Source organism: Panthera leo, chromosome C1 (genome assembly GCF_018350215.1).
Source record: "Panthera leo isolate Ple1 chromosome C1, P.leo_Ple1_pat1.1, whole genome shotgun sequence".
NCBI lineage: Eukaryota > Metazoa > Chordata > Mammalia > Carnivora > Felidae > Panthera > Panthera leo.
The window spans coordinates 213,534,253-213,562,002 of record NC_056686.1 but is presented as its reverse complement, the minus strand read 5'-3'; the positions used below and the strand labels follow the sequence as shown (position 1 = coordinate 213,562,002).

The 27,750-nt window shown below is 49.5% G+C and overlaps 1 protein-coding gene across 2 annotated transcripts; it reads right to left on the bottom strand.

Annotated features, from left to right (window-relative positions):
* Positions 1-5,176: 5,176 nt before the first annotated feature.
* On the bottom strand, positions 5,177-24,350 carry NEU2 (neuraminidase 2). 2 transcript variants are annotated; one of them, XM_042953413.1, is made up of 4 exons: positions 24,201-24,350; positions 16,822-16,960; positions 8,081-8,285; positions 5,177-6,760 (listed from the first exon to the last, which is right to left on the bottom strand). In XM_042953413.1, the coding sequence occupies exons 3-4, from the start codon at positions 8,279-8,281 to the stop codon at positions 5,822-5,824; spliced, it is 1,140 nt and encodes a 379-aa protein (XP_042809347.1). In that variant the 5' UTR covers positions 8,282-8,285; positions 16,822-16,960; positions 24,201-24,350; the 3' UTR covers positions 5,177-5,821. The 2 variants fall into 2 exon arrangements, with proteins under 2 accessions (XP_042809347.1, XP_042809348.1); XM_042953414.1 differs by having other exon boundaries at positions 16,822-16,956.
* Positions 24,351-27,750: the final 3,400 nt, after the last annotated feature.

Genomic DNA, 27,750 nt, shown 5'->3' with positions numbered 1-27,750 from the left:
TGCTGGGACCCTGGAACTTCTGGTCCAGAGCAGGAGGGAGGTGGGGGGATATACAGGGGCCTTTGAAAAGCCAAGTCATGCCCCCTTCCCAGGACTTTTTCCTTCATCAGATGAACACAGTTAGACCAGAGAATATTCGGGGAAGGGCTTTCTTACCTCTGTGATTCTAGAATTTTCTGTATGTGTGTCTACCACTGGTCTTTAAGCCAGATCATAGACCATGTAGGGAGAGAGTAGGAACCATGACTTATGAATTAAGGAACAAATACGTGACTTAATTCAATTTTTCCAGGAGCTCAGAATACAAATATAAAAATATGAAAAATATAAAAGAAAAAAGCCATTTCAAGACATTTTAATTCATAATGAAGAGTTGCACTTTACATTTGCAAACAACACATCTCAAGAGATTTCACACGTTCATCTTCGACTCAGTAATTCCTCTTAGAGGATTCAGTTTACAGAATGATCACAGATAAAGACGGAGGTTTACTCACAAAGATGTTCATCTCAGTGTTTTTATAACAGAAAAGAAGTAAAAGTACCTTCAATTTCTAATACCCAAGAATGATTGCATAGTTCGCAGTATGTTTCTTCGACATATTGTCTTTTGCAAGAATATAACATGGGGGAAATGCTTCGGGTATAATGTCAAGTGGGGAGGAAAGGCAGCATCCCACGTTGATTCTGCAGCACGATCTCAGCCAATCTCACAGCTAGAAGACCAGAAGAAAATGTGCCTCTGCCTAGTGGGATTACGGGTGGTTTTATCCTGCCTCTTTGTACTTCCAAATGGTTGGCATCTATTCCCTTGAAATCCTCCCCTAAAAACAGTACAAAAATGGAATTTGAAAAAGAAACACCTTGCCAAAAGTACAGTCAGCTTTCTCACCTTGTGAGCAGTGTGATTAAAGTATCACATTTAAATACTGGATTTCTTCCTTTCTTCTTCACGGGATGGGGATTTGTGTGGGCGGTGGTGTGGTGCTGGCTCTAAAATCTCACAGCGCAGAGCAGGGGCCTGGAGCACCAAGCTCTCCGCCGCCTCTCGGCTCTGCAGGAGGTGCTGCCTTCCCAGACGCCCGGGCTGGCATCTCTCCGCCCTCCCTGGTGAGGCCACGAGGGAGTGCCAGCGAGGGAGGCGTTGCGCCCGGGGCTAACCAAGGGCACAGGCTCCAGAGACAGGCCGAGCAGAGCTCCACGTCCCAGAATCTGGACACACAGACCCCTTTGTACTCCTTGCATGGTCAGACAGGGACAATGGAGACAACTCAGCACAGAGGTGGGGACACTGGTCAAGGGTCAGAAACCCACTTGCTTTCCCGGCCCTGCCACGGGCTGTGTGGTCTCGAGGAAGTCATCGGACCTCACCGAACCTGCTGTCACCTCCTCCCGTCCCTCAGTGAGGAGGCTGGACTTAAAAGACTTCAAGTTCACTTCCGTCTCTACAGGCTAACATGCTGTGTCTCACCACATGTGGCCTTACCTCTAAGAATGGACAAGTTCCAGTAATTCTCTGTGGCTATCGTGCTGCCCCCAGCTCATCGCGCCGCGCAGAGACAGAGTCTCTCCTGAGAGGGGCAGATCTTCTCTACGGGCACCACTGGGTCGAGCAGACCACCCTGCCTGCCCTCTCTGCGGGGCCAGGCTCTGGGCCTTCCGAGGCGACCGCCCTGGACGTGCCCCAAGCCCTCTCGTCTCCTCGGCCTCACACGGCAAGGGGAGGGGCCGTGTATCGGTCTGTGGATACGTGTATGTCTCCATGGACACAAATTATAGTAAAAATTCAGTTTCACTAAATGTACTAAATGTATCCTGGATTGGATCCAAGAACAGAAAAAGGACATTAGTAGAAACACTGGTGAAACCCGAATGAAGTCTAGAGTTTAGTAATAGTGCATCAACGTTAATCTCTTAGTTTTGATACATGTACCACAGTTACATAAGATGTTAACACTAGGGGAAACTGAGTGTGGGATATATGGGAACACTCCATACTATCTTTGCAAATTTTCTGTAAATCTAAAATGGTTCCCCCTAAAAAAGTTTATCACAAAAATTCATTTCTGGGGCGCCTGGGTGGCTCAGTCGGTTGGGTGTCCGACTTCGGCTCAGGTCATGATCTCATGGCTCGTGAGTTCGATCCCCGCATCGGGCTCTGTGCTGACAGCTCAGAGCCTGGAGCCTGCTTCGGATTCTGTGTCTCCCTCTCTCTCTGCCCCTCCGGCGCTCATGCTCTGTCTCTCTCTCTCTCTAAAAAATAGGCATTAAAAAATTTTTTTTTAATTAAAAAAATTCATTTCCAAAGTTTTATTACAACCCAATATAATATACTGATTTGGAGGTTTAACTAGCAAATCCACTATTCAGTTGAACTTTTAAGGTACACAAATCTTGTGTGTACGGCTCATCGAATTCTCACATGAGAATTAGCCCTCCTCCGCTGCATCAGATCAAATAGTAGAATGTTTCCAACACCCAGAAGACTCCTCCTAGCTCCCCATGAACAGCTATCCTCCTCCAGAAATAGCTACCTTCCTGACTTATACACCACGGATTTGTTTTGCGTGTTCCTGAACTTCATATAAATAGAGTCATCAAGTATGTAGTCTTTTGAATCTGGCTTCATTCGCGCAAATATATAATGTCTGGAAAACCACCTACACTCTCGTGTGTAGCAGTACTTCATTCTTCTATTGTCCTGAAATATTCCTTTGCGCGAATATTGCCCAATTCGGTTATCCATTCTGATATCGACGGACATTTGGATTGTTTCCCCTTTGGGACTCTTACGAACAAAGCTGCCAGAAACATTCTTTCTTTTTTTTTTTTTTTTTCTTTTTTTTTTTTTTCAACGTTTATTTATTTTTGGGACAGAGAGAGACAGAGCATGAACGGGGGAGGGACAGAGAGAGAGGGAGACACAGAATCGGAAACAGGCTCCAGGCTCTGAGCCATCAGCCCAGAGCCTGACGCGGGGCTCGAACTCACGGACCGTGAGATCGTGACCTGGCTGAAGTCGGACGCTTAACCGACTGCGCCACCCAGGCGCCCCCCAGAAACATTCTTAATACGTGTCCTTGGCAGCTATATGCATTCGTGTCTTTTAGAGACGTACTGCAGAGAGGAAGTGCTGGGTCATAGAGTATTTGCATGTTCAGTTTTAGTAGATACTACTGAACAGCTTTCCAAAGTGGTCACACCAGGTACGCTTCCTCCAGAAATGCATGAGAATTCCGGTCGCTTCACGTCCTTGCCAATACCTGCTGTTGTCGATCTTTTTCACTGTAGTCATTCTGGTGGGTATCTCATAGTTTTAATTTGCATTTCTCTGACAAACGTGTTTAGCAGCCTTTGTGATATCCTCTTTTGTGAAGTGCCTGTTCAAGTCCTTTGCCCATTTTCGTTGGATTGTCTTTTTCTTATTGGTTTGTAGGGACTCTTTATAGATTCTGGATACAAGTGCTTTGCCAGACATGTGTGTTATAAATATCTTCTCCCCATCTATGGCTTTTCTTTTCACTCTCTTAGTGGTGTTTTTCAATGAGTGGATAAGTCCGACTTTAACCAAATCAACTTTTGCTTTTTTTCACTCAAATCAGAAGACTTTGATATTTGCATACATTTAGAAGTAGAAGGAAATTTAGAGATCTGTGCTAGCAGTTCTTGATCCTTATGTTCACTAGGATAACTTGAGGAGCTTTTGAAAAAAATACTCATCCCCGGACGCCACCACCAGAGATTCTGTATCAGTTGGTCAGGGCTGGAGCCCAGGCATCACCACAGTTTATAAGCTTTCCAGGGAATTCTAAAAAGCAGTTGTAATGGAGACCCACTGACTTCTGTGAATGGAGAGAGTCTAAGGGAATAATTTTCTGAGCTTGGCAGTGTCCGGATGTCTTATCGTATTCCCGACTCATCTCAAGACCCTTAGCAGATGATTGACTTTTCCAGAGGAGTTAGCAGAGGCCAGCTCCCGACACAATCCTCGGTGGGTCTTTCTCTAATAAAGCTCTCAGTTTATCTGGGACGGTCCTGGCTGATGCCCACTGTCTTGGTGTAATTATTAATAACATTCTCCTTTCACTCTCAAAAGTGTCCTGATTTGAATAACACACTGTGGCACCACCCTACCTCTTAACCTCTTAGTGCACTGCTCCTGGCCTGTGTGGCCCTGTCCTCGCTCTCCTGACCAGGCTTCTGGCCTCTGCATAGCTAACTTTGCAGGGTTTAGAAGACAGCAGGTGACATCCCCAACGCAGAGGAGCTCTACCTTCCACCCCAGCAACGAGCAGGCCCTAACTCCTTATCCTTCCAGCCGGATTTCACAAAACCCCACACAGAGAAGTAGCACCCAGATAGGAGGCCAGGGCCAGGAAACACCCAGAACAAAAGCCACACCTCCAGCTCCCTACCCTGTGAAAATTCCATTTAACCACTGCCTGGCCACATGGAGACTCGGCTCCGTTGCAAGAATCCATGACTGTTGTCATCGATCCCTGCCATCAAACTATTAGACTGATCCAATCAGTAGGAGGGGCTCTGATGGGGGGAGGGGGCGAATGGACTTGGGACATATGACAAGAAGCATCAGCACCCTCCACCCGGGTCGGGCCCCCTCTCAGGTTATCACCCTCATGACAACCAGAAGCGGCCTTCTCCCTGCTCTTTCTACACCGCAAGATCTACACAAGCACACCCCTGACCCTCTCTCTTTCCACATGGTGGCATACCTGTCATGGCAAAGGCTAAACGCCCCGGAGCAGCTTTGTGCCACAGACGCACATCCAACAGCCCAGCCCCTCTTGCCCACTTCCCTCTTCTGAATTATCTGATTCGTCTGAATTTCATTCCTACCTTTAGCCGCATCACCTGTACAAAAATAACTTAGGATGGATGACTGTAGCAGGTTGAGTGGTGGCTCCAAAAGATAGATCCACGTCCTAACCCTCAGAATCGGAGAAAGTGGCATCCTTTAGAAAAGAGTCTATGCAAATATAATTGAGTGAAGGATCATCCTGGGTTACCCAGGTATGGAGAGAAAAACACAGGGGAAGGGGAGAAAGCCATTCAAAGACAGAGGCATTAAAGGGAGGTAGCCGTAAGCCGAGGGCTGCCTGGGGTCACCAGATGCCGGAAGGGGCAAGGAAGGGTTCTCCCCAGGTCCTGCTGACACCTTGATTTTGGACTTCCGGCCTCCAGAACGGTCAGAGAATGAATTTCTGTTGTTTTAAGCCACCAAGTTTGTACTGATTTGCTACGGCAGCTTGAGGAGTTACCTTAATTTTCCTAGCCCCCCTTACCTCCCTGCAAAGCTGTCTCCCATGCTGTCTGCTCTAAAGCATCATCAAACACACAAACACACACACACACACACACACATGCACACTCACATGCACACACACCCCTCTGCTAATTTGCATCTTTGTCTCCGTCTCCTCCCAGGAACATGATGAGCGTTTACCAAGAAGAAATGGGCTGGACTCGACCATTTATCAGGACCCGCACGGAAGCCGGGGCTGGGGGGGCAACAGGCAGGCTGAGCCATGCAGAGCGACGTCTCCCCATCTTCCCTGTCGAGGGGCTGTGGGAAGCCAGGTTCCTTCGACTTCTGATTGAAAACCGAATCCCTCGGAAGGACGGAAACATCCAAGCAGGAAGAGAGCCAAGAGGCAGACGTCTGCACACGGTTTCAGCGAGGGGAGCGGAGAGCTGGCCCCCAGAGCCCAGAGGGAAACCCACGGGCCTCTCACTGGGGGTGTTCAGGAGGAAAGGGGGCCCCAGGCCGGCGGGAGTCCTTCCTGGATGGCACACAGCTGGCTCACGAAGACAAAAACTCAGCTGGGAAGGCTTGTTTCAGGGTGAACGCGAGGAACATGACCGCCTCGTAATCGTCCGATTCGTACAGACACCCGAACTGCGGTGACCCGTCAGGGCCGGTGCCCATGCTCTGGAGGTCTGAGTAAGCGCAGCTGCCCGTGGCCAGCAGGGCGGGCTCCGACCAGGCCGCGGGGCCCGGGCGCGGCTTGCCGAGGTACGCGCCCAGGTGGGCTCTCTGCCGTGGGTCGGTGGGGTGAGTGTACAGCAGCCATCTGTCCGAGGCGTCCGTCCCCGCCCCCGGGCCGGGAAAGCTGACGATGCTCCCTTGGCAGCCGTGCGGAGGCTCCACGAGCTTCTCCACTAGCTGGGCCTCCTTGAAGTCGAGGCCCTCGTTGGTGCTCTCGGCCTGGACCCTGGCTCTGAGGGGGCTCCTCGCGTTCAGATACACGACCCTCTGCTCTGCACCCCCGACTTCGGCCACCTGACACTCCACGGTGTCCTGGGCCACGAAGTTCCCTCTCTGCCACGTGTGCCCGTGGTCATGGCTGACGAAGCAGAAGGCAAACGGCGAAGGCCGCCGGTGCGGGTGAAGGTTCCGGTAAGCGTAGGCGGGCACCACCAGACTCCGCGTCCTGTTGCGCAGCTGCAGGCAGTGCCCCGGACCCACCGCAAAAGTGGCCCACTCCTTGTGGGCTGTGCCGATGGCGGGGTCAGTGAGGTCTCGGGCGGGGCTCCAGGACCTCCCGTGGTCGGGGCTGGTGACCTGGCACAGCCGCGTCACGTTGACCCTGGTGTGGAGCTGGTGGTGCTCGGACACCTGCCCCGGGATGGCGATGAAGAAGAGGAAGAGGGTTCCTGTCTTCTCGTCGTACAAGGGGCTTGGGTTCATGGACCGGTGGCCCTCCAGCTGGGCCTGGGCCACCACCTCCTGGGCGTGCCACTGAATGTGAGGAGACAGGAAGGAGGAGAAAAACGACTTTGAAATGGCCGGGGACAGCGGCAGTGGCAGGAACTGCAGTGCGGGGAGACCGGCAGGTGGCGCATCCCACGGGAGAAACGTCAAAGGTCACGCAGCACGCATCCACCCGCGCAACGTCTCCCCGGAGCGCTGGGAGCCCGGCCCCTCCGTACTCCCTCCGCAGCGGCGCACTGTTCATTCGAGGGGCTACCGCTGCCGTTTCCAGCAACAGACGTTGCAGAGCCCCCGCAGAGTGCCAGACCGCAGCATACGAAGAGGATCGGGGCACAGCCGTTCCCAGGTTCATCCCGGTCCCTTCCACTCACCAGCCCGGTCCAGTTTCCCATTCTTGAAAAATAAAGCCTTAGAGTAACTCCAGTAGTCTGGCCATGACGGGGCAGAATGTGACAATCACCTCCCACTTTCCACACATCACAGTCTATTAATGCAGCCTAGGAGGGATAGCACCACAACACCGAGGACTCACAAGGAGTTTCCACGGTTCCTGAGTCTGTGGCCTACACGCAGCAGCTCTGCCCTCTATCTCCGTCCATTAATAGCCCTCCACCAGTGGACGGTTCGAGGGGTAGACACCGTGCCCAGAGCACGATGTCTGTTATGTCGTCTAACACTAATCCCTGACTCCTGGGGGACAGGTGTTACCAGCTCCGTCTCCCGTCCGGGGAATGAGAGGCTTAGACAGCATGGATGAGTTGCCCAAGCCCATGCCTCTGATCGGTGGCAGAACCAGGACTTGAACCCAAGTCCATCTGCTTCAGACCCCACGCTCTGGCTGGGTACTGTGTCATAAAGACCATGGAATAATGATAATAGTATATTAACCCCTTCAAATGTGATAAGCCAGCCTTGGGTGTCTTCATCAAAATTAAATACTTGGTCTACGTGCTGCAATCTCAAGACACAAGTTCCAACCTTTACCTTGCTCCCCAGGTTAATTTTACTAAAAGGATACACTCCCTCCCCCCCGCCCCATGTTATGTGACACTAAACTACCCCTCCCTCAGGTTTTCAGGGATGCGGGGAGCTGTCCGAACATCAGTTTCCCTGTCCGACTTGTCCTGTTATGCAAGAAAGCAGAAGCAGCCAGGCCAGCTGAACTTGCTCACGGTGACCCCATGTGGGTCACCCTCACTGGGGACACCTTCTCCGCCCCATCTCTGATGGGTCTCTGGGCCCCTCTTGGGATTCAGCGTGTCTTGTCCCTCTGTTCCCCAGACGCCGGCCATCTAAGGATGTCGTGGCCCCTGGATTCCCAGCACGTGTAGCCTCGCCCTGCCTTACCTGGACCTGATGGGTGGATGCGTCATAGCTTCCTCTGCGCAGGACGATCAGCTCTGCGTGCTCATCCTTCTTGCTTATCCGCTGTTCCGCGAAGGCCAACACTGTCTTCTGCTCAGGCAGATACAGCAGAGCGGGGATCCTGTAGGCATGGGTTCCTGACTGGAACACTCTCTCCTTCTGCAGGATGGGGCACGACTCCATGGGGCTTGGGGGAGGGCACAGGACAGGCAGGTGAGTCTCTTGCATTCACATCCTGAGACGGGGCCACGGCCACCCTCCCAGGCAGGGGCTGCTCACCCCGCGGGCAAGCCACCCGACGTTGGGGTGACCTGTCCTTCTTCCCAGTGGGGGCTCATCCCCCTTTATGACATTCCAAGACCCTTTCTGCCAACTGTGCACATGCCCCTCGTAGGGCCTGGCAGCCGTGTATGCGTGAGACATGGGAGACGAGGTCTTCGGAAAAGAGTATTCTGTGCCGTATTTTTATTATAAGTTAACAAACCTCCTTACAACAGATTCGTGATAACCTTCAACTGCTTTTCCCAAACCCAACTCATCAATCAAATGCTAAACCTTGAGTGGGAAAGGAGTGCTTGCCGAGGGGCGCTCCGCAGCTGTCCGGCTGCCAGAAAATGACACATGGGAGTTTTTTTTATAACTGCAGAGCCCTAGAAAGTTGCCTTAGCAAAAAGAAAAAAAAATGTGGGGAAAAAAACAGGCTCCATTCTCAAGGCTCTCGTCCCCAGGCTGCCTGAGGGGAGGCCCAGTTGTACCCACCATGGGGGCTCCCCGCCCCGCCCCCCGGGGCAGGGAGGGGGTGCAGGCAATGGAAGACAGAGGCTCCTGACACCCCACCCGGGCTGGAAGGGTCTTCCAGACATATAAGAAAATAAAAGAAAAAAAAAATAAGTATTTGGCCAGAAAGGGTAGGGAGAGCTGGAGGTAACTTGGTGATGGTGGGTGACAGTGGTCCCTGTGCCGGGCCACCTGGTTCCCCCTTCAGGGTGACTTCACCCCCAGCTTCAGGGAGTGCTGGCTGCAGAACAGATGGGCCTCAGCTGTCAGCCCAGGGGAGGGACAGGACTGCCAGCAGCTGAAAAGAACCGAGATCATACCCCAGGAAGGGCTCCACCTGCCAGCCAGCCTGCCCAGAACGTAAAGACTTGGCTCCCTCGTCCTACCTGGGATGCTCTCAAGGACCAGCCCAGCTCCAGGGCTCCCGTGGGCTCCACTGAGGCTTCCCAGACACGGCATCACAGCCCCCCTTCTCCTGCCTGCTCCTACTTGCCTTCCACCAAGCTGACCCCAGGAGGCGCCCCCACAAACCTCCTGTCCATTTCGGAGCCTGCTTCCTGGGGAGCCCTGCCTGGAAAGTGGGGTGAGCAGTAAGCAGCACACAGCCTCTCCTCTGCACCCTTTCCTACCACGTCCGGGGATTCTCTAAAAGTTAATTCAACATTTCTGAGAATCGAGTGCAATCTACCGGTATTCTATTCAATCCACAATGAATATTATTGCTAGGCCAAAATAACAAAATAAAACTAATGAGGGCAAACACTGCACAAGGTAAAAATGTGTGATTGCCTAAACGTGAGCGGAAGAGGTAAGTCTTCATGGTAAAATCTGGACCTGGAAATTGTCATCCAAGAACATGGAGTTTAATAGACAGAAGGGTGGCTACGTTGAAACTTTGTTATGAAATGTAGGTGGGAGGGGCGCCCGGGGCGCTCAGTCGGGTAAGCCTCTGACATCCCACAGCTCAGGTCCTGATCTCGAGGCTCGTGGGTTTGAGCGTCTGGGCTCTGTGCTGAACAGCTCAGAGCCTGGAGCCCGCTTCAGATTCTGTGTCTCCCTCTCTCTCTCTGCCCTTCCCCTGCTCACGCGCTGTCTCTATCTCTCAAAAATAAATGTTAAAAAAAAAATTAAAAAAAAAAAAGAAATGTAGATGGGGAAGAATCAAATATGATTAAAAATAAAAATGAAATGGGGGAGAAAGAGGCAGGGTAAACAGTGTTCTCCAGAAAACCGATCAACAGTTTATTGGGCGTGTATCTTGGGTAATGTACCTAGGAGTGGAATTGCTGGGTCATATGGTAACACTAACTGCCTGACTGTTTCCACATCAGCCGCAACATTTTACATTCCCACCAGCCAGGTCAAGATTCCAATCTCTCAATGCAACACTGGTTATTGTGTCTTTTTGATAACAGCCATCCTACGGGGGTTAAGTAGCATCGCACTGTGGTTTTGATTTGCATTTCCGGGATGACTAATGAGGTTGAGCTGGTGCTCACTGACCATCAGAGTTGGATTTTAGCCTGGAGGCAATGGGAAGATTTCGGATTTGTTTAGGCAAGGCAGCGATCTAACCCGATTTATTTTTTAGGAAGTCCCTCTTTTGGCCCCAGGGAACTGTTGCTGAGGGTGGGGGGGGGGGGGGGGGGGGGGGGGTGCGGGGGGGGGGGGGGGTTGCAGAAGATGAATTTGTTACAAGCTTCCAGGTTTGCACTGTTTTCCAGACACCTTCCTTAGAGTCTGCTCTCCTTTAGGGTGGGGACAAATTTTTCCATTCAAATAGCAAATATTTATTGTGCTTCTACCTTGGGCCCTGCATTGTTCTAGAAACTTGTGAATATGCTTTGTGAATAAAAACAAATAAATAAATCCGTGGACTGGTGGAGTTTGTGTTCTAGTGAGGATGCGAAGGGTTTAACTTTATTGCCAAATACCAATAGTGCTCGCTAGGACCAGGACCTGTCTGAGCACTCGACAGGGATGGCCGTACCTGAACTCACAAATGCCCCCACCAATGCCTTGCCCTCTGAAAACCTGTGAGGCTGAAAGCCACGCCCCTGTGGGAAAAGAGCCTGGCATGGAGGGGGAGGCTGTGGACATGTGCTAACCCTGTCCCCTAGGGGCTGCTAGGCTAAGTCTTTGCCCCATGTGTATTTTGAGCCAAAGCAGACACAGGAGGGCAGGTGCGGAGGAAAAAGAGAATCTGGAGGGCTCGTCTCATTTTTGGCAACTCAGCACCCGCCCGAACTGGCACACCCACCGACAATACCGATCCAAAAATGTCTTCATAATCCTCATAACCAACACCTACACGGCCTTTACGAAGGGCCGGCACTCTTTTAAGTGCTCTGCTATATTTTAAAAAGTTTTTTTGTAAATTGTATTTATAAACTGTATTTTATTTTTTTAAGTTTATTTATTTATTTAAAGAGAGAGAGCTCACACGCACACGCACGCGGGTGGGGGCCAAGGGGTAGCGGCAGAGAGAGGGAGAGAGAGAATCGGTTCAGAGCCCTGCATGGGGCTCGATCCCAAGAACCGTGGGATCATGACCTGAACCGAGACCGAGAGTTGGACACTCAAGCGTCTGAGCCACCCAGGCACCCCTATAAATTTTAGTATTTACAATACAATTTATAAATATTCACTTATTTAATACCCGTGACACACTTACGAAATCGCCACTTTTTTTATCCCATTGTACAGATGAGGAAACTGAGCTCACTAACACTTAAGTGCCAGAGGTGGGACTAAAGACACTTCTAACTCCCCGCAGTACTGACTCTGGGAGGGGTTCTGGAAAATGCCATCTTCCGGCACCTCGTGACATTTCTGGTGCTTTATAGCACCTCGTGTTGGTAGCTGGCCCATCTGGACCCAGCTCTGGCTCCCATGTCATGGCAGCAGCTTGAGAGCAACATAGAGAGAAGAGAACTGAATTAGGAGTAAAAAAATCAGATTCTAGTCCTAGGTCCCCTCCCTCCTTGTGTATCTTTGGGCAAGAACCTACCTCCCTGGGTTCCATCTCCCCACTTGACAAGAAGGGAGCTATAGGAGGTGACCATGCAGGCCCCTCCTTCTCCAGCGGGGGCTGACTCCTTGGGGGAGGGGAGGGGAGGGGGCCTCAGCATAACCCAGCCTCAGATGCCACCATCCAGGCAGTCAGCGAAGTGACAATGTCAGGCTGAGCCATGAGAAACCACCACACTGTAGGTCAAAAATGGTTGAATTGCAGTGATTTCAGATGGTCCCACAAAGGAACCAGCGGCTGACATGGCTTGTGGTCTTGTGGGGCCCGGGCCCAGAGCAAAGCATCTTACATAAGGAAGCTCACTTCTCCCCACCCAACCTGAGAGGCTGGCTTTAGTGCTGCCATCTAGGATGTAGGGAAACTGAGAAGTGGAGTCAGGGGGGCAGGAGGTGACCTCCTGGAGTGGGTGGCCCCCCAGGTACGAGCCTGGAGCTGCCAGATTCTAGAGCCCACACCCCTAACCACTGGGCTCTGCAGTCATGGGACCCATAGCTGAGACTCAGATCGAAAAGGCTTTCCTAGAAAACACAAGCAGTCCGGCCTGCCTTCTCTCTCTTGTTGAGAGGACAGCCTTATGGGTGCCTTTCACATCCAGAGGCCTCCATGTGCCCACTTCAGGAAGATACCTTGGCAGCTTAGATGTGCACTGAGCACCCTCTAGGTGCCAGGAAACAGATCAACAGATAAGTGCTGGTCCCTGCCCTCCAGAAACCTCTAGTAATAAGAGAGAACCAATAATTTTGGGAACAAGACAAGAGGCACTCTCTGCAGCTTTTCCCAGGGGAATAGCCCTTGTTCTTGGGGGTTAGATTTGGGGGGAATGTTTGCCTGTTGGCTACCATGTTGAAATACCAGCTCTCCAAAGAGCAGGAAGCTGCCCGCATCTGGACTGCCCACAGCACCAGCAAAGCAAGCATGTGAGGACCACAAGACTGAAGTTCCAGCAGCTTCTTTTCCCAAGAAAACTCTGTTTCCAATGGGTTCAACAACTCAGCCTGGGCCCAGTGCATTGCTGGGATTCCTACCCCGGGCTGAGAAGAGCTTTCTTGATTCCCATGCCAGTATAGGACCACTGAAGCTGCCTTCTCGAAGTCCAGACCAGCTATATAACTTGGGGGCAGAATGAGAAGTTTTCCTGAGCTGACCAACTAGAGCCTTCTCCACATCTTTCTCCATCCGGCAGGTACTCTGGGCTCCCCAAGAACAGAGTGGGTGCCAAGACAGGGGGTTGAGGGTGATGAGCTGTCCTGCTCTTTAGAACTGCCATGGTCTAAGACATTCCCATATCGCTGTCACTTCATAATTACCTTGCACAGAAGAGCTCTTGCTTATGTTAACAAAGGAACAGGTAGGTCAGTTCCAAGAAAAGCTGTTGGTCAGCTTTTGGAGAGTGTTCCGAGTCAGATCCTGGCGCCTGGGTGGGAAGTCAGAGTATGTAGCAGAGGCAGTGGCAGTCCAGCTTCTAGAAGAACAGTGGGGCTCCTGAGTTCCTCTGGGCTCATCTCGAGTCTCAGGGCCTCCTCTATTGTGCCAGTGCCTATATATATCTAAGGGAGGCCCTATTTCTGTCACCCACTCATCTGCCAATGTGCTCCAGGGCGATGCCAGTTTCCAGGCCCAGCCCTGGCCCAGTTAGGACGCTGGTACTCATTAACCAGGAGGAAGTCTGTCCAGGTCCCTGCACAGTCATAGTGAATCAGAATGAGCCATGGACAGCCTGAATCAAGCTTGCTTCTGAAATGGCTGCAACGAGCAAAATGTGTGCCCAGCAGGAACCAAGCTTCCCAAGGCCTGGGACATTTTGGAAGTACAGGGAGGGCAAGAGCAAAGGCTAGAGCCATGCCGGACTCGGCTCCTTTTCTGGCTCTGCCAGGGCCAGCTGGGTAAGGAGGGCAGCTTTCTTGACCTCTTGGACCCCAGTTTCCTCCTCTGAAAAATGGTAGAAAAAACATCACAGTAGATTCCAAGCTGCATGAGAGCAGAGACTATATGCCTCATCTGCTACTACAACCCAGTATTGAGAGAAGTTTCTGGTATATCATCGGTGCTCCATCAGTGCTCATCAACTGAGCAAATGGATGAGGCTACCTTTCCGGGCAGGGCCAATGCCGTGAAGATCATACAAGATAAACCCATTTAAATCTCTTAACCCAGCATCCGGCATGTGGCAAGGACTCACTAGGTGCTAGTACCTGGCAAAGAGCCCTTTTCTTCCGCACCCACCATACCCAAGCCTAACTCATGGACCATGAGTTCATTCCCAGAAGGATGAGTCATCCGCGTGTGCACAGCCAGAAAATACAGAGCTTCTTTAACTTATAATGGGGTTACATCCCAATAAACCCATCAGGAGTTGAAAACACCACACATTGAAAATGCATTTAACACACCTAACCTACTGAACATCCTCGCTTGGCCTAGCCCACCTTAAACGTGCTCAGAATGCTTCCAGTAGCCCGCAAGTTGGGCTCATCGTCTAATGCAAAATCGTCTAACACAAAGCCTATTTTGTAATGAACTGTCGCTTAACTCATGTAATGTATCGAATGCTGTGCTGAAAGTGACAGGACGGCTCTGTGGGCACAGAACAGCTGTCAGCGTACCAGTCGTTGACCTCGGGGGTCGCCGGCTGGCTAGGAGCCCCCGCCGACCCGCCGTCACGAGAGAGGATTGGCTGCACATCACTAGCCCGGGAAAAGAGCCAAATTCCAAGCGCCATGTAGGGTTTTCACTGAATGCATACTGCTTTCACACCATCTCAAAGCTGAAAAATCCTCAGCTGAACCGTCGTACATCGGGGACCACCTGCATAACCCACCTCGCCTCAGCTCACCACCAGACAGTGTGGCTGAGGCTGAAGGAGCTGGAAAAATCAGAAGGCAGTCCAGCTGGTTCAAGGTGCGCTTTTTTTTTTTTTTTTTTTTTTTAATTTTTTTTTTTAACGTTTATTTATTTTTGAGACAGGGAGAGACAGCATGAACGGGGGAGGGTCAGAGAGAGAGAGGGAGACACAGAATCTGAAACAGGCTCCAGGCTCTGAACTGTCAGCACGAGCCTGATGCGGGGCTTGAACTCACAGACCGAGCCTGATGCGGGGCTTGAACTCACAGACCGCAAGATCATGACCTGAGCCGAAGTCGGACGCTCAACCGACTGAGCCACCCAGGCGCCCCCAAGGTGCGCTTTCTGTTGCAGTCTAGGACGGGGGGCTGAGGGAGGTCTTCCTCATCTGTTCCCCTCCCGTCCACGGAACAAAGTCTTTTCACAGTACCATGAGCTCCAGACGGGTCTGGTAGCTCAGAGCCGGGTGCAGCCACACCTTGGCACGTTCTCTCCCGGGGGTCAGCTCTCTCTGGCTGCCTCACAGCAGAGGTGTCCCCTGGATGGCACGTTCTGGACTCCCTGTCCTGCTCTGGTCTAGAGCCCTCTCAGTGTTCTCAGAGAGACAGTCGTGGTCTGACCTTGAATTTTTCTTTGAAAAGAGCCACACCCGAAGGCCAGCCTATGTGAAAAGCCCAGTAAACCCAGCCTCCTAGCTCTGACTCATACCCCATGTGTGGGAAGTCTGGGAATCACCTTGAAGCTGATGCCTTTACTAAGTCCTTCTTGTGTTCTGGCTAACTCACTGGGCCACGGAAGAGGTGTTTTAAAAGTGGGTTAATAAGCGTAGGCATAGTGACTGGTGAATGCAACTGCTATCCATCCATACAATGGAATATTAGGTACCAATTAATTAAAATCATGTTTTAAAGGGGAACCTGGGTGGCTCAGTCACTTAAGCGTCCGACTGCAGCTCAGGTCATCTCGTGTCTCATGAATTCGAGCCCTGCGTTACGCTCTGTTGCTGACAGCCCAGATTGGGATTCTGCGTCTCCCTCTCTCTCTCTGCTCCGCTCACACTCTGTCTCTGTCTCTGTCTCTCTCCAAAATAAATAAACATTAAAAAAAATTTTTTTTAAATCATGTTTTAAAGATTAGGTAATGCATGAGAAAATGCCGGGACGATGTGGAGTATTAAAAGCAGGATACATGGCACACGAGGTAGGATCCCACTTGTGTAAACGTGTTTATTGTACACGCAAGAATCCATATAAAAATAAACAAAAATTGTATCAAAATACGTACTGCTCTACCCCCCAAACTTAGCACACTGCATGGAACAAAACTAATTAATTTTAATTGACTTTAACTAGTGGGATTACAATGATATTTATTTACTTCCTTGTATTCTTCCAGGTGTATATGAATATTGTTAGTTTAAAAAGGTATTATCTTGGGGCGCCTGGGTGGCTCAGTCGGTTGGGCGTCCGACTTCGGCTCAGGTCATGATCTCGCGATTTGTGAGTTCGAGCCCCGCGTCGGGCTCTGTGCGGACGGCTCGGAGCCTGGAGCCTGCTTCGGAGTCTATGTCTCCCTCTCTTTCTCTGCCCCTCCCCTGCTTGCACTCTGTCTCTCTCTCTCAAAAATAAACATTAAAAACAGTTAAAAAAAATAATAAAAAAATAAAATACTTTAAAAAAATAAAAAAATAAAAAGGTATTATCTTAAAAACAATGGTAAGTAATATAATGAAAGACTTTAAAATGTGGCTTAAGGGTAGCTATTAACTCTATCCTGGCCAGACCACTGAGTGCGGAAGTACGGTTTTAAAAGGACCTAAAGAGCGTATAGAAATGAGCTTGGGGCACCTGGGTGGCTCAGTCGGTTGAGTGTCCGACTCGATTTCGTCTCAGGTCATTATCTCATGATTCGGGAGTTTGAGCCCCGTGATGGGCTCTGCGCTCACTGCACAGAGCCTGCTTGGGATTCTCTCATTCTCTCTCTCTCTCTCTGCCCTACATCCCCCAAAACAAATAAATAAACTTTTTAAAAAAGTTTAAAAATGGGTTTGATTCAGCATTCAAATTTAACTTACATTTGACTCCAAGGGATCAATTGATTAACTGTTCAAAAGTATTCATCGAATACATCCTATGTAGCCAACACCATGCTGACCGAGGAGATGAAGAGAGGTCATGGATGAGGTCCCAGAGCTCCAAGTGCTGATTATCTATCTGGGGGGAAAAGACAAGCACACGAGCTACAGAGGCCAGAGAAGGTAGATATATTGCTCAAATGACCAAATCTAAAGTTGTGTCTATCTAAGCTTTTTTTTTTTTTTTTTTTTTTAAGATTTTATTTTTAAGTAATCTCTAGACCCAACATGGGGCTCAAACTCACAACTTTGAGATCAAGAATCACATGCTCTACTGACTGAGCCAGCCAGGTTCTCCATAGCTAAGCATTTTTTAATGCAACATTTTAATATTTCGACAATTTCTATTTAGTTCTTCTTTGACACTACTTTTTTTTTAAATTATTTTCTTCCACCCTAAAAACAAATGAGCTATCAAACCATGAAAAGACATAAAGCGTATTACTAAGTGAAGGAAGACAATCTGAAAAGGCTCCACACTGTGTGATTCCAAGTCTATGACATTCTGGAAAAGGCAGAACAATAGTGACAGTAAAAAGATCAGTGGTTGCCAGGGATTGTAGAGGTGGGGTGAGTAAGTAGGGGAAACATAAATGATTTTTTTTTCCTGCAGTGAAAATGCTCTGTAATGTACCAAAATAATAGATACATGTCATTATATATTCATCCAAACCCATAGAATGTACACCATTAGGAGTGAACCCCAATGTAAACTATGGGCTTTGAATAATAATGATGTGTCTGTGAAGATTCATTTATTGTAACAAACATACCACTCTGGTGGGGTTGGTGATAGTGGGGGAGGCTGTGCACAGGTGGGGACAGGGGATAAATGAGAAATCTCTGTACCTTCCTCTCAATTTTGCTATGAATCTAAAACTGCTCTAAAAAATGAAGTCTTAATTTAAAAAAAAATTAATTTCCTATTCTTGTTTTATATAGTTTACTACTTTACCTCTTTAAGCACTTGAAACAGACTTATTTTTTAAATGTCGCTTTTTATATTATTCCATTGTTTTCATCTCCTCCTATGTCAACTCTCATTTTTATGGAACGTTTTTCTTCATATTGGACTTTCTCAAATGTTTTATGATTTGTTACACTAATGTTTTAATCATTTATATTCATTTATTCCTTCATATTGGTCTTCCCCAAATGTTTTATAATTTTTCTGTATGAGCTCATCCTCATTGGGGATTATCTTTTGGGGGTGGCGGTGGAGATGCCCCCAGAATTGCCCCAGATTGTGGATGCCTCCCCACAGTTGTCTCAACCTAAGTCTTAAGGGTTCACAGTTTCTCAACTTTTTCTTAATTTCTGTCTTAGAGTATCTGTACTTTGTAAGTGGCAAAAGCTTTAACCCCATGTACAAACCCAGCTTGTTCTCTATTTTCTTTTCAGCGATTCTCTTTCTACCCATGGCCTGGGACTTCTTTTCTTTTTTACGTCTGAGACATAATTCCTTTCTAAACTTTCTGCTGTATTCAGGTCCAGAGTATTTATTCTTGTGCCCTCACTGCTGGGAACTTAAAACAAGCATACACCCTGGCTATGTCTGTACAGTCCCTAATAAACTAGCTCACCAGCTAGTAAATAGAAATAGAAATAGAAATAGGTAAATATAGAATTACCTATTTATTTATGGCACCTGGAGATTTACCTTTCTTACTTTTGAGATCAAATATGTATTTGAGATCAAATATGATATATGTAATATATATATATATATTTTTTTTCCAGCATTTCTGTATGTTCAGGAAATTTCATGTGACCTTGGGCAAGCTACTGAACTTCTGTATACCTGGCTCTCTCATCGTAAGACTGTAGTGATGATTAAACAAACTAATTCGTGTAAAGTGCTTAGAACAGAGCCTGGCCCAGAGGTGGTCAATAGATATCATGGTAATTATTCATGCTTCTGCTCAGTTCTTTTCCCTGATCAGGCCTTTATACATTTCAAATGTATTTTAAAAATTTTTAACATTTTTTTAAATTTATTTTTTTGAAAGAAAGAGAGAGACAGAGCACTAGTGGGGGAGGGGCAGAGACAGAATCTGAAGCAGGCTCCAGGCTCTGAGCTGTCAGTACAGAGCCTGATGTGGGGCTTGAACCCATGAACTGGGAGATCATGACCTGAGCCGAAGTCAGATGCTTAACCAACTGAGTCACCCAGGTGCCCCTCAAATGTATTTTTAAAATAACCACTACAATTTTTTAAATTTAAAACATTGAAATTTCCTCTCCTCTCTCCACTCCCAAGAGCAAACTCAACACAGGAAGTTAGACAATCTTAAAAGAAATTCTCTTAACAAGGAATTCAACTTCATACACTTGAATATTCAATCTCTGCCAATGCACATTTATAATAGTCATTTTAAAATGATTATTTTGTGATTATTAAGTCCATTAGTGATCTATCAAAAATTATCACCCAGAAAACATCACAAAAGCTTCTGATCAAGGAAATCTCAGGTTTTGAAAGGGATTTCTCAGTGCCTTAGTCCATTTGGGTTCCTATAACAAAATACCATAGACTGGGGGTGCTTATAAACAACAGAAATCTATTTCTCACAGTTCTGGAGGGTAGGAAGTTCAAGATCAAGGCACTGGCAAATTCAGTGTCTGGTGGGACCCCTCTTCCTGGCTCATAGATGGCCATAGTGGAAGGGCACAGGAGCTCTCCAGGATCTCTTTTGTAAAGACTTTATAGGTTCCTCATAGGCAAATTCTCATGGCTTAATCCCCTTCCACAGATCCCACCTCCTATACTATCACTTTGGGGGTTAGTTTTCAACATACGAATTTTGAGGGAAACAAACACTCAGTCCATGGCACTCAGTATCATCCCAGAATATATTACGGGAAGTAGTAGCTGGTCATTAAAGAGTGAAGGACTCCAACGTGTGCAGAATTGGAAAAACACCAAGACAACATAGAACAGTGTGAACATGCTGTGACCCCACCTAAGGAAAATACAGATGTGTGTGTGTGTGTGTGTGTGCGCGCGCGTGTGTATGAGAGACAGAGAGAGAGGTTATATACAGACAGAACATTTCTAGACTAATGCTCATGAAACTGTTCTCAGAGGTTATGTAAAGTGTTTTTGAGAAAGAAAGTGACAAGATCAGGGCTGTTAGCAGATTCACAAGGCATACGGAGTGGGATGGAGTGGGGAGGACTGGAAGTAATTGAGCCAGGAGACCTGTTTAAAGGACGTTGCACTAGTCAGGATAAGAGCTGCTGGAGGCCTATTCTGAAGCAGTGAGATGGGGTGGTGGAGAGAAAAAAAAAAAAGAAATCAGATTCACCTTCAAGATGCTACCAATGGTATCCCCAGTGCCTAGCACAGTGACTATACTTACTAGATGCCCACCAAAGGTGTGAAATAAATTGTCTCCCATATGAAAGATCTGACAGTTCCTCTCCTAAGACATCCACTGGCCACCTCAAGATGTAAATCCCACAGATCTCATCATCTCTCTTAAGAGCTCACTCACTCAGCCCTGAGCCCTGGGGAGCAGGGTCAGGAGATGGGGACATAAGCAGGTAGGGCCAGGGCCCGCATTCCCCTTGCGCCCCTCTGGCCCTGCCCACCCAGGAGCGTAACCTTCCTGCTCTACCCCTGCCCTCACTCCACCAGGCACCCCACCAAATGTCTGCTTTACTGCAGACACAGCCCTGCACTGGGCGTATGTGGCAGAAGGGGTGTCTCCAACAAGCTTCAGGCTCACTTCCCTTGGGAGCTAAGGGAAGACAAGAAAACTGCTAATGAGGAAGGGGGAAAGCATGCCAAGAAAATCAGATGGAACCCTACACAGATGCACTCACACACACAGGCATGCATGCCCCGGCTACCATAACACTTCACACAGAGGATCTGCTTAAGATAAGGGTTTTTAACAAGTGCAACAATGAAAGGAGAGTGAGCACGAAGAAAAAGAGTTACAGAAGTGTAGCATATAAGGACCAGTTGAAGGAAAGGTGCTCCTGAAGAATAGCTTGTTCGGCGGACACACCCTGAAATGCCTGTATATGTGGAAGCCCAACCAGGAGCCTTTGGTGGTGGGGGACAGTGAAGGCGAGTAGGGATAACTGTATTTATTCTGATATCTTCTGAGCCTAATAATGTGGGGTCTGGCTTAAAGTATCCTGCTGAAATGTTTGTTAATTGAATGAAGGGATGTTTGGATGGATGGATGGATGGATGGATGGATGGATAGATGGATGGATGGATTGGTAGATGGGTAAATGGGTGAATGGATGGATGAGTGGATGATGGATGGATGGATGGACGGATGGATGGATAAGAGACTACTTCTCTCTGGTTTTCAGAGGCAAAACTGAAACCAGTGTTTGTGGTAATCAGATGGCTGCGTAGATAGCTTTTCAAAGATGGCCTGCTTTTTCTTTTTACTTTTCTTTCTTTTCTTTTCTTTTTTTTCTTTTCTTTTCTTTTCTTTTCTTCCTCTCCTCTCCTCTCCTCTCCTCTTCTCTCCTCTTCTTTCTTTCAGCGATCCCTACCTACCGGTATTAATGCCTTTGTGTAATCCCCTACCTTTGATTGTAGGCTGTACCTGACGGCTTTCTCCTAATGAGTAGAAGGCAACAAAAGTGATGGGCTGTTACTTCTGTGAGTAGACTACAAAAGACAGTGACTTCCATCTTCCTGGTGACAAGGTGTCATAGTGGAGAGGCCCATGTGGTGGCCTTAGGCCAACAGTCAGTGAGGAGCTGAGGCCCTCAGCCCAACAGCCCACAAGGAACTGAATGCTGCCAACAACCTCATAAGCAAGGAAGGAGACCCTTCCCCAGTGGAGCTTTGATATGTAATCCCAGCCCCACCAGTACCTGGATTACAGCCTGTGTGAGGCCCTGAGCAGAGAACCACCTAAGCTGTGCCCTGATGCCTGACCCACAGAAACTATGAGACAACAAATGTGTGTTGTTTCAAGCCACCACGTCTGGGATTAATTTGTGGCCAGCAAGAGATAGCGAATACAATGGCTGATTTGAGTTTACAAAAATGAACATTCTGACGATTAAACTTGGCAAATGGTGGTAGTGGTTAAGAATCCAGGTTCTAGTACCAACTGGGCTAGTTTGAATCCTGGATCCCCAACTTACTAGCTGTGTGACCTTCGGCAAGATGATCAACTTCTCTGAGCCTCTGTTCTGGCATTCTTAAAATGGGTATAATTCTCTACTCACAGAGAATACACAAGGATTACTTAAAGTGCTTAAATAAAGTACTTAGCTCGGTACCTGTCACCGAATAGAAGGTAGGTGCTAGCAAGAATAATAATAATGGAGCAAGTTCCCTCACAAAACAGCGAGTGTCCCACACCCGGAAGTGATCAAGCTGAGGCATGATGGCAACGTGCAAGAAGTGAATGGAACCCTGGGGGACCCCAAGCCCATTCCCAAGCTTCAGATTCTAGTGCTGTGTGGCTGCCTAGCTATTGCTGAGGGGTGAGGGATCAGGTGTGCCACGGGACCATTGGGCCTATTACCTTTTACCAGGGTTTGGTAATAGCCGTTGCCGGCCTTGACCATGGGTAAGCACCTGCATTCCTGTATCCTCTGGCCAGGTGTTCAGCCTCCACCCTGTCTGGGCCCATGGAGCCCAGGAAGGTAAACACCCAGCCAGGAAGTGATTGTCACGGGCATGGGGCCAGTTCTGAGCCGACGTGGGTCTGGAGGTCAGAAATGCTTCACAGGGAGCCTTCTCCAGGAGAGGACAAATTACCTGGCTGCAGGCTCTCTGAGACGGGGTGGAGGGTGCACAGATCTTGCTGGGGACACGGCGGCTTGCTCTGGGGCCCCGGACAAGACAGAGGAGAGGTGAAGGAGTCGTCGAGGGGGGCCCAACCCCCCAGGAGCACCTCATTGGCAGGTGAGCAAATGATCTTGGTATTTTTAATGAAAGAAAATGAAGTAAGAGATGGAATGGGGGTTTTGGCAGGATCGGAGACACCCCAGGCAGGTGCGTGAAAGGGAAGGAGGCCACCACCCAGTCATTGAGAGACAGCCCCAAGAGAGAAGACAGCCCCAGATTTCACTGCGGAGACCAAGTCTAGTCTTGGCTTCACCACAGCCTCCCGGGACTCAGTTTCCCCATCTGTGAAGTGGAGTAATGATCCATTCCAGGCTCCTCTCCTGTGATGGCTCTGGGGGGGCAAGTGAGATTAAAAAAATAATAACCCAGGACTGACTACATAATTTGCAGGGCCCCATGAAAAATGAATTTGTGAGGCCCTAGGTTCAAAAGTAATTAAGAATTTCAAAAATTAAGAATGAAAAAATATTAAGAATGGCAACAGTAGAGCATTAAACCAAGTGAGGGGCTTTTCTAAGAGCAGAGCCCTGTGTGGCCGCCTAGGTCACTTGCTCGTGGCTCCAGCCGTAATAGAAAAATGTGTATGTAAACTGTGAAGTGCCAGACAAACCGTGATTACTATGTGCCGTGGCTCAAATCTCAAGGTCAGGAAGCACACCTGGGAACGGAAATCTTAGCCCCGAAGTGGTAGCGCATCGCAATGCTGCCCCCTCTGCCGGGGCCTCTGCTGCTCAGGGTCCCATCTCAAAAGGACAAAAGGTCCGCTCCCCCCAACCTTCCAGACTTGCACACCTGTCTGGCGTCAAGCCAAAGCATGGTGTGACTCAAATGTCTGGGGACACCGTGCTCTTGGATGTGGTGGGGTAGTTTCTTTCATTCTGTCTCTCGGTTTGAAATTCGGGACGTTCGCGGTCATTGGCAAAGCTCAGGTAGGACCCGCTGCTCCCGTACGCGTGACCGTTCTGCCGTGTTGTGCCGACTGCCCACACGTGTTTGCCTTTCGGGCAAAGGCTCGTGTCAATGCAGTGAGACCATTGGTGGGAACGTCCCAACTGCCTACCCCCTCCCCGCCCACCATCACATCTCTATCCTCCCCTCTCTGTTTCTCACTCAGGCTTTCTCTTCCTTTTTCATTCCTGCCCCTTCTCCAGTGCCCTTGGCATTGCCCAGCTCACAGCACTGGGAACCAGTGTCTCCGTGGGTGTCCTAAGCTTTCTGGGAAATCAGACATCAGACCATCTCCTCAGCCCCACTCTCAACCCCGCCCCTTCCTGGAGTCCCAAGTGTCATGTCTTGCAAACCCTCCCTTGGGAGGACCCCCTCCTCCGGCCCCTGGAGAGGGGGGCTAGAACCAAGGCAGTGTGAGTAGGGGCCACAGCTTTGTCCCCGGTGGCCCGAGATGGAGGGAGAAAATTGCCTGGAGAGCCCCACCTTGCCTGTGGGAGGCCTCTCTGGCCTCAGCTGGGAGGCCCAGGGGGCTTACATCAGCGGACAAAGCAGCCCAGAGGCTCAGCGGAGGCCGACCTAACAGCCCAGCCTTACTGGCTCCACTGCGGACCCTGTCTGGGCAGCCAGCGGGCCCGCCAGCCCGAGGTCCGGCACCCCCCACGCACATGAGCCCTTTGCCTCCCCAAGTAAGGAGCCAGCTCTGTCGCCTGGAGTTACCCCTGGCACCACCACAGAATGACACAATTCCTTCCTTTATTCCTTCATCAAACAACTGCCGAGCACCTTGGGCAGGTGAGGCTTCCCAAAGGGGCTGGGGGCACAGATGCGACCAGGGTGACGGAGGAGAATCAGAACCCCAAGGCCAGGTTAGGGGCCCTCCCTCCAGGAAGGGGGCACAGAATACCCTCCTCACTCCAGAGATGGGGATGGATTGTGGGGCTCAGAGGCATTTTGGTGTGCTCAGCCAGGAGGTTACATCTCTGAGCCTACCGGCATTTCTTTCCGGAACTCTCCTTGGCGTCTCAGGGAGCTCCCCTCGGCCTCCTCACCTTGGGGTCACCTTTCCCCACTTTGGGAGCTGTGGAGCTCCGGGCATGGAGGAAATACCCAAGGGAAGACTGTCAGCCTGCACCCCTTTCCCTGATTGGCAGTTGTCCTTGAGAGTCCCCAGAGGCCACACTGGGTCAGGGCAAAAGACTGAGCACTAGGGGCGCCTGGGTAGCTCAGTCGATTGAGCGGCCGACGTCAGCTCAGGTCAGGATCTCACAGTCCGTGAGTTCGAGCCCCACGTCGGGCTCTGTGCTGACAGCTTAGAGCTGGAGCCTGCTTCCGATTCTGTGTCTCCCTCTCTCTGCCCCTCCCCTGCTCGTGCTCTGTCTCTGTCTCTCTCTCTCTCGAAAATAGATAAACGTTAAAAAGCGGGGGGCCATTTGCCTGGAACATCTCTTCGTGTGTTTTTTTGGGAGAGTAGCTCAGGTGGCTAATTAAGAACCTGGGTGTCTGGGAACCTGGGTCAGGCCATGTCTCACTCTTTCTCCCTCAACTGGCCCACCCTTTGGGATGGGGGAATGAAGGTGGGAGTTATCATCAAAGGGATGCGTGGAGAAGTGGCCTTGGAGCTGAGGATCATTAAACAACCTTACATCACTTCTTAACTATTTACAAGAGGAGAATTGATGGGTAGGGTTTCATGTATTATAAAGCAGGCTCTCTAACTTGAAAATAAGGTCATTTTTTTCACACTTACCCTAACTGAATGTTGCAAGCTCTTCAAATAGCACACTCTCGGGAAAGGGACAGCAGAGTTTTAGCAAGGTGGAGCGGGAGCCCCCCAGGGCATGGGGATGGGAAGAGGCAGAGGTGTGGGCCTGGTGAAGCATGAGGACAGGTGTGCTGGAGAGGAGGGAGGGTGGGTGGAGGGGGTCCGCCACCCACGATGCCTGGGCCCCAAAGCCTCCTGGAGATCACAGTGGGGCGTCTGTGTGGCCAACACACCCCACGGGGAACTCACCCTGCACTCGTACTCCAGCACTAGCTGGCCTTGCCTCTGTCGCCTTCACTTTCGGCTGGAGGTTCACACACCAGCACCGGTGTCTCCCACGGCTAGAAGCTCTGCCCGTCAGTTTTCCAGGTCTTTGATGAGTCTAAAAATGGGGCGCTGATTCATTATTATTTAATGAGTATGCTTCCTCCAGAGACAAAGCCTCCAGAACAGGCTTCCCAGAGAACAAGCATCTCGGATGATGCCTTCAAAGGCTCAGAGAAGCCTGGGATCCCCTGGGGCAGGGACCAGCTGGGATAAGGAAGGAAGGCAAGCTGGGCCTGAGGACCCTGACCCCCCAGGTCCTATCTGGAAGTGGCAAGGGTTTTTCTCTGTGGCTGACTCAGGAAGTGTTGCTCAATCCCGAGTACGTTCATACGACCTGCTTGTGTCAGTGTTTCAATCCCCCCCCCCCCCCCCCCCAGCAGTGAGCTCCTGCCACACTGACCTCTTAGCACTGCCTTCAGCCAGTCCGTGTTTGCTGCACGCCTGCCCTGGGCCGTTAAGATGTGACAAAGATGGACAACCCCTGCTCCTTTCCCAGGGCCCCTCGGCTGCCTCTCCTCCCCTCCTCACTGCTGTCCAAACAGGTAGGTTAAGAAAACCCAACTTCCACTCACAGCTGATTCACTCGGCATCGCTGAGCCAAAACAGATTCCCATTAAATCCCACTAGTGGGACAAAAAACTTCCAAGCATTTTTACGTTTATAAAACCCTGGCATAATGGGCTTTATTTTTCATGATGCTCTATAGACCTAAATCCACTCATGAAAGTGAGTATGTCTATGAAGATATTTTTTTTTGCTCTCATCTGAGTGATAAAAACATTCCTTGGTGGATTCCTGAATGCCGGACAGCCTTCTTTTCTCGAAGTTCCTTTTTAAGGCAGTTAGCTTTGAACTTCAAAATGATGGTAAGGTTTTTTTGTTTCCGGAGTGAAAAGGCAGCTGGCACTTGGACAATTTTTCCTAGTGCCTGCGGTATCAGAACTGTTCCCTGGAACGTTCTTTCTACAGTTTTCTGGCCTCTTGGGAACCTGTCCAGAGGCAAAGATCGAAGTCCCTTGTATTAGGCAAACTTGGGTTCCAAGTCAACGGTGAGACACAGAGAGATTCTAGCTGGGGGTCGCAAGGAAGCCATCTTGATGCTCAATCTAATATAAATAGACCCACCTAGGCTGTGTTTGGAAAAACATTATTATTTGTGTATCCCTTGGAGAACTATCACAGAAATTGTCAAAATAAAAGAGCAGGGGTACATGTGCATGCATCTTTTAACTGGGGGCGGGGCACAGGCTTTGGAGGCCAAGGTGGCCATACTCTAACTGCTTGGCCCCAGGCTGGGTCACTGTCTCCTTTTTATCTCTCTCTGAATTCTCTATAATCTTACAAGGCTGTTTTCTCAGGAAAGGCTGTTTGCTCCACGTCAGGATGTCCTAAGTTAAAGGCGGCAAGGAATAGTTTAGAAATCCTGCTCTTTGCCAGAGCCAGGCTGCCTCCGCCACGTTCTGGCTGTGTGACGTTCGCTGAGTTGGCTAACCTCTCTGAACTTCTACGTCCTCCATGGTACACATGGAGGACATGGGGCAAAGGTAGTAATGATCGTTAGGACTGCCCTGAATGTTCCGTGAGATGATGACTCTACCGGGCTTGGCTTTCACTGTTATCCCAATAGAGAAAAAAAAGAATAGATCCTCTCTTCTAATATAAAAGTTGACTTAAAGCGGTAGAGTTGTATCAGTTCACGTAGAAAACTGAGCACCCAGCACGAAGGTGTACATGAGAACCCTCAAATGTAAAGAGAACTGATGTCCTCGGACAAGTCTGCCCACCTGCTACAAGTGCTTGGAGCCCAGCCGGCTTTGGGAAACTCCCTTCCCCTGATGGCGCCACTCAGGTCTGCCTGTTGTCCGCGGGGGAGATGGTACACCCGCCCAAGGTCTCAGCTCGTCTGACCCAGTAATTATTTCCCTCCAGTGACTATTTCTTGACAAGTGAAGGTACTTTTTCTGGCAAAACCATAATGCTCTAATCTTAAAAAACC